General features: G+C 36.8%; 1 protein-coding gene across 1 annotated transcript; it reads right to left on the bottom strand.

Moving 5' to 3' along the window:
- Positions 1 to 3,137: 3,137 nt before the first annotated feature.
- Positions 3,138 to 4,153, bottom strand: LOC143607446 (uncharacterized). Its single transcript, XM_077082891.1, has 3 exons — positions 3,792 to 4,153; positions 3,563 to 3,743; positions 3,138 to 3,506 (listed from the first exon to the last, which is right to left on the bottom strand). The coding sequence occupies exons 1-3, from the start codon at positions 4,151 to 4,153 to the stop codon at positions 3,138 to 3,140; spliced, it is 912 nt and encodes a 303-aa protein (XP_076939006.1).
- Positions 4,154 to 7,253: the final 3,100 nt, after the last annotated feature.

The following is a 7,253-nucleotide window of genomic DNA, read 5'->3' as shown; positions in this document are numbered from 1 at the left end:
CTTGCTAACGGGGGTATATCTTGTACTGGGGATTACGGACTATGACTGCTTAAAGATAATCATTTTACTATCAAATTGGTTTTAAGGTTTAAGTCAAGGGGTGATTTGGAGAAAATAAAACTACGCTTGAATCAAGATTTGAACTAACTCTTTCTGATATTTGTGCTTAATCAAACCAATTAAATATATCACCGAAGGTTTTGAAAAATTTGTTTGAAGATTTAAGTGGACAACAATACCAGTAATCGACTTAACTTCACTCATAATAAAACACTGTAAATAAAACTGTAATGGACGGAAATTTTGATCAATATGATTTCCTGCTTGACTCACAAAAATATGTAATGCTATATTAGGTTAGTTAGTACTGCTTTATTTTGTTTGTTGTTTGAAAAGTTTTAAAATTGAAAAAAAGATTTTATCTCTGCTTTATTTTCGATTCTCCAAGCTGGCGAATAATCCAAAGACAATATGATAAGATTTGTTTATCTCAAAAGTTTAAGTTAATCGTGCTTAACGTATGATCAACTGGTAACGGTTGATTTTTAATGTAAAAATCCGTTTAATTTAAACTGTACTGATCTGTGATTGATAGGGAATTTTAATGTAAGCAATTAAAACCCTAAATGGAATTAATTGATAATTTAATTCTTTGATTAAAACCATAATTTTGTTTTAATAAATATTTAATTCCTTAATGAGATTCTATCTCATTCGTTAAGGAACTTTGGTGATTCGTTAATTGGATTAACGAATGTGTCTCTCATTCGTTATAATGACATTCGCTTATGTTGTGCATAACGAATGGAAGACATTCGCCTAAACATTTAAAGAATTGAATGATTTTAATGTATCATTCGTTAAGATTTTAACGAATGACTCTAATATTCGTTATAAAGTTGACGAATAAGAGAGTTAATGTAATATTCATTTATTATATGAAACTCATTATAGTTTCAAGTTATTCAAGCCGCAAGTGCTGACACACAAGTACATTGATGAGATCGATCAACGCATTGGCTGGAGGAAAATGATCTTACAAGTAACGCCGTCGAAGACGATGAAGAGGGCACCGATGAAGAAATTCCCTCAGAGTCTGTTCACCACGTTCAACTGTTTGTACTACGACAATCAGATGGGAGAAGTGGTTATATTATTGGGTTCTGGGTCTAACACGATGATTATTCGTGTGTTCGATCCGATGTGGCTCGTTAATTTATCTGAGTCTGACAACGATTCATTATTTCATAGTCAGATCAGGTTTGCTAACGTAAGCAACTACGATCTTGCGATGCAGTTTCAGAAGGTTGTTCAAATCTGTTATGCATGCAAGATTCATAGCCATACCAACTGGAAAACGAAGATGTTCCAGCAATAAAGTATAAAGAGCTCGAGACGAGGGGGAGTTTGTTGATACATGTTTTGTACGTCTCGGTCTTTATTAGTTTATTAATGTAATTATCTTATAATGTAGGTGTTTTAATGTAAATATGCCATTCGCTCTATTGTAAGTTACATTCGTTTTCCGTAACAAATGTAACACATCCGTATTAAATGTAAGCTTATTCGTTAACCTTGATTAACGAATTAGATAACAAATGAGGGCGATTCGTTATGATTAAATGTATTAACGAATGACGATGTTCATTCATATGTTTTAATGTAACGAATGACACATTCGTTAAGTGTTAACTTAATGAATGTGGTCATCCCCTATAAAAGCCCTGTAAGATATTCATTAATGTAATCAGTTCTTATTTTTATCTCTTCCATGTCGTTACTCTGCCAAATTTTACTCTCGACACACACAGTACACACAGTTAACATAACATAGCCTAATCGTATACCGGAACGACGAATAGCTCGATGTCATCATAAGATCTTGATCCTAACCAGCTTAATCATAAATTAGCGACCGAAGCTGTTTCTCTGATTCTGTTGCCGAATTTGGCGACAAAGCTGAATTTTTGTCGCTAATGTTGTTGCTTCCGATATGCTCAGTTACAAGTTGCCCAACTCCGGTATCAATAACCCCATTCCAATCAACCCAAAATAAACCCGGTGCTAGCTCCGTTTTTTCATTGGTTTGACCCGAACTAGACCAAACCCACATCTTTTTCTCGTCAAAAACCACATCACTAGCTATCACAACCTTCTGGGTCTTCGGATCGAACAACCGGTAAGCTTTGGACCCTGTCTCGACTCCGATATGCACTAAACTCCTTAAATGGTCGTCGAGGTTTTTCAAGTGAGTGCCCACTATCTTTGCATATGCCACACAACCAAATACTTTAAGATGAGCAATATTCGGTTTCTTTTGTTTTAGCATCTCGTATGGCGTTTTATCCTTTGGGGCACGAGTAGGAATCCGATTCTCGATGTACGTGGCATGTCGGATTGCCTCACCCCATAAGTAATTCGGAACATCCATTGCTTTTAACATACTCCATGTCATCTCCAATAAGGTTCGGTTCCGTCTTTCAACCACCCTATTTTGTTGAGGTTTGTATGGTGCCGTTAGATGTCTTCGAATGCCTTCCATCTCAGAAAACAAGTTAAACTCATGTAAGGTAAACTCACCACCTCGGTCGGTACGAAACGCCTTGATCTTTTTCCCGACATCACTTTCAACCAATTCCTAAAACTTCTTGAAATCTTGAAACACCTCATCTTTAGACTTCAACAAATACGTCCAAACATATCGTGAGTAATCATCGATTAAAACAAACACGTACCTGTTACACGATATTGTTGGAGGGGTAATCGGTCCAAACAGATCACTGTGCACAAGTTCAAGGGCCCGAGTTGCCCTAAAAGATGACGAATTAGGAAAGAATTGCTTCGTTTGCTTCCCAACAAAAAAAGACTCACATAACTTGTTTTCATGGGTAACCACACGCATTCCTTCAACCATCTCCCTCCTAGCCATTAGCTTTATTGACTCAAAGTTCAAGTGACCAAGCCTAGCTGCCATAACCAACTTGTTTCTTCAATTCTACTAAGTAAACTATCCGGTTTACCAATATTTATTTGTATCTATTAGGGGAACGAGTCATCATCATCAAAAACCTACCATGCCCATCATGCATCGTAAGGTATTTATATTTTATATGAATATCACACCTGTGTTTTGAGGCTTAAAAGAGACTAATCATATTGCTTCGAAGAATCGGTATAAAATAAACATCCGTAAACAAACGATGTTCACCACTTTTAGCCTCAAATAAAATTGACCCCTTACCATTTATATCAACATAAGAGTCATCATCAAACTTAACCTTTCCTGTAACATGATTGTTAAGTACAGAAAAGAAGGACATGTTACCCGTCATGTAGTTTCTCACGCTGTTGTCTAAGTACCATTCATCACCATCTTTGGACTCGTAGTTTCCGGGTATAACCTTCTTTTCATTCAAGAACACCGTTTCTTGAACACTCTTCATCATAAACAGTGCTGGATCCCTTGCCTCTGATGCTTCAGCTAACTTCGCTTCACCTTGAACTTTCTGTTTTTAGTTGGGACACTTATGGACAAAGTGTTTGAACTCATCAGATCGATAACATTGAACCTTTGAGTGGTCCCGGGTTTTGCCCTTATGTTCACGGTTTCCCCGTTCGTGGCATGTTTTTGATGACCGCGGTTTTGACCCGACCTGCGACCACCTCGTCCTCGCCCTCCTCCACGTCCACGACCTCCACGAGTGGAATCACGATCATTGTACCGACTACTTGAGGATTCAGACCTTTGGAACATAAGCTTACCTTAGGTTTCAGAATGCATGTCTTCTTACCGAATCCGCTCCTCATATGCTTTTAAACGTCCCACCACATCTTTAAACCCAACAGTTTTGAGATCCAAAGTTTGTTCAAGAGAGACAATAATTTGAATAAACTTTCTTCGGGGTAGACTTGAAAGTAACTTCTCGACCATCTTAGTTTCCTCGATCATCTCTCCTAAACTCGTCGCCTTTGACGCCGTACATGAGAGTTTCGCCACAAACTCATTAATGGTCTCCGTCTCTTTCATCCTCATAGTATCAAACTCGTTCATGAGAGTTTGCCATCTTGCCTCCTTAACTCGATCAGCACCCAGATTACGCGTCTTAATCGCGTTCCAAATCTCCTTGGCTGGCTCAAGATTAGTCACTTGCATGATTGTTGCTTTCGGGATCTACTGATAAATCAACGCAATCGCTATGTTGTTTTTATCGTCATCGGTTGCACCCGGATCAATGGTATCCCAAACCTTATGCACATTCAAGAGTACCTTCATTCGAATAGCCCATACCGTGTAATCGGTAGAGGTAAGCATGGGACTTTGGAACGCATTCGGGTTTCCACTCGTCTTCATTGTATCTTTGTCACGCATCATTCTTCGTTGAACAGTAACCGTGAAAAAAAAAATTGATCAGACTTTGTTGAAACAATAAAAACAAAAAGAATTTATTCTTTTTTCTTTTTTTCTTCTTATTCTGGCACGCAAGAAAACAATCTAGGATTTTGTCTTTTTTCTTTGCAAACAAAAAATCAGAACACCTATTTTTCATTGTGACGTGGAGGTGGGTACCAAAGAATTCAATAATTATGATTTTGCAAGATCGAGAATTCTTTACAAAACCTCCTCCTTTCTTTAAAAACATAAATAAATAAATACCGTGAACGTCACCGCTGGTCTTCAATTGCACCACGCCTATCACGACCTTGATCAAACGCACTTTAGAATGATAAACACCAAGAGCACAAGACTCTGATATCAATTCTAGAATGAATTGATAACAGAAACACAAACGAGCACGCAATATTTAGGGTAAATCTCACGTATTATTATAATCAAGAAACTAACACAAAACTTGAATACTATAATCCCTCTCACAATACAATAACCGTAACATGTCTATGTATTTATATTGTAACCCAAACTTGGCCAACAAGTAAAGCCCAAATATAAAAGCCTAATTATAACCCATAAACCCATTAGATCGTTAATGAATTCCGTAGGCCTAATAGGTCTAACAAAATTCCCAACACGTGACGGGCCTAATAAGATGGAAATTACCAACAATGAATACGAGATTTATGTGGCTCGGTCATGATGTGTAACCTACGCCCACGGGCAACGAGCATGGTCTATTCTTTTATTGAGGTGCTCAAAAATTACATGATACAATATTGTTTATAGGAGCCTAACTATGGTTAATTTCTTTCTCCAAAGTTATAAGAAATAAAATAAATAGGCTACTAAAATTGAGTGCGTGACCGGCCCATTCAAACCCAACATACGATATGCTACTGTCACAATGCTTTTTTTAACCTTACTTTTCTCAAGGAGATGATATCCTTGTCTGGTGAAAATAGTTCCACTCCTTTAATAATCGGTGACACACACTGTGTTGTTTATTCTAGTTGCAATTTAAATAGGAACTTCGAAGATATTTATGAAAATTTTGATGATGCGGTTTCAAATTCAACTAATATATCCAAGCAAAAAAGCCTGACTTGGATGGAGAGGCAAGGTGGTCGATTGGCCTCGGCCTAATCATCTAGGTAGGCCTGAAATTCTTTTATAAAAAAAAACTGGATTTAAAATTTAACACCACCAGCCCATTGAAAAATCAAACTTATAACCAAATTATTAACTTTATAGCCCAAATCATAAACAAATTCCATGTACATTTTTTTTATATATGAGTTATCAAATTTATATGTTACATAACGCCTAAAATTATACTCGCTTTCTGTCCAAAACTTTTAAGCGATTCTCATAGAGAGCCCTGAACTAAGTACAAGGCAGAAAAAAATACATTACATTACATAATCCCCAAAGTCCCCCTTATCCATGAATCTAGAGCAAACGAATTTTTAAAAAGTACAAGTGTATGATCCCAAAACTTGGGAATCAAACAGTTGGTAATCACAACATAAAATTCGCATTTAAACTTCAAAGTGAAGTTTGCTTTATTAAAATAAGTCTAGAGTGACATGCAGCAGAAAAGCTTCAAATGCAAATCCCAACGCGGGTAAAACATCTAGATAAAATTCTTAAATCAATCAAGCAAGTTTATGCAATAAATAGAAATGTCTAGTTTATTTTCATAAAAGTTCTTCAACTAGAAATGCCTCCAAACGTTTCGGGTAGCCTCGAGCATGTCCAAGCAGTATTCCACGTCTCCTCAAACCTGAAATCAATCTAACATGCACACAAAATCAGCTTAGGCAGAGTGAGTTCTTGTTTTTATAAATAACATTTATAAATCAATTAATTAAATAAATAAAAAATAAGGCAATATTTTCCTCAGTCAATCATGCAAGATGGGCCTCCTCACCCCAAGTCACAAAACACGAATTCAAGGACTCTAGTAAATCCTCTTGCCCCAAGGACATTTAAACTGTTAGGGGACTCCTCACCTAAACCCAGAAAAGGGTTATAAGGAATTTTAACCTCTATTTGACCCGGTCACGTCTTAACAAAAAAATTCACATAGGTGGCCACACACACATACATTTAGTCAAACGTCAACTAAATAAATCCCCAAGAATAGACAATAATTAAATATATAAATTCAAAACATACAAATATAGTAAAGTGTATTTAATATCATCCAAAGAGTTTAAATGAGTAAAAACACAGTAAGGTGTACATGCTAGCCCAAAACATAAAATATTGAAAAGAGCATCATGAAATTCCCCTGATACGCATCACACGATTATCAACAAGCTAAAGAACCACTAGGTAATCACTCAAAATTAAAAGCCTGCCATGTTATTGCACACAACAATCACTAACTAGACCGTATCAACTCACTCGCTCTACGAGACGTTCTAACATGATTGGATTGACCCGAAGCCCTGCCCACACATAAATTCATTTACATCAGCCCCTCAAGGCCTTTGATTTACCAAAACTTCCTCTTAATTAAAATCGGGGACAAATGGGTCCCAAACTACGCCCGTTTCAAGTTAATTGGGCCGAAATCGCGCGCTAACTAACTGTTTAAGTAATCACCAACCAAACAAGTCCCGTGTTGATAAGATTTAATGTTCTTACAGCCAATACAACCACATGATACTACACAAACTAATTGGGTCGGCAATTCCCTTGTACAACACAGGAATAACGATTAAACAAGAATTCACGCTCTAACGGCCCTATCGAGTAATCACTAATCAAATCAGCCCCGTGTTAACAAAAATCACTATTCTTCAAGCCATTATATCAATATAATGCTACATGTTCTAATTGGGTTGGCCATTCT

Source organism: Bidens hawaiensis, unplaced genomic scaffold (assembly GCF_021521415.1).
Source record: "Bidens hawaiensis isolate Kalapana, Puna unplaced genomic scaffold, B.hawaiensis_p1.1 tig00082592_1, whole genome shotgun sequence".
NCBI lineage: Eukaryota > Viridiplantae > Streptophyta > Magnoliopsida > Asterales > Asteraceae > Bidens > Bidens hawaiensis.
The sequence above is the reverse complement of the archived record's forward strand: the minus strand, read 5'-3'. Positions and strand labels throughout refer to the sequence as shown.

Excerpts from the sequence above, each read along its gene's own strand:
- LOC143607446 (XM_077082891.1), bottom strand. The coding sequence starts at position 4,153 with ATGCAAGTGACTAATCTTGAGCCAGCCAAGGAGATTTGGAACGCGATT. Across the intron at positions 3,744-3,791 it reads GCATATGAGGAGCGGATTCG|GTCTGAATCCTCAAGTAGTC; the intron begins GTAAGAAGACAT and ends TATGTTCCAAAG. Across the intron at positions 3,507-3,562 it reads GGACCACTCAAAGGTTCAAT|AAAGTTCAAGGTGAAGCGAA; the intron begins GTTATCGATCTG and ends AACTAAAAACAG.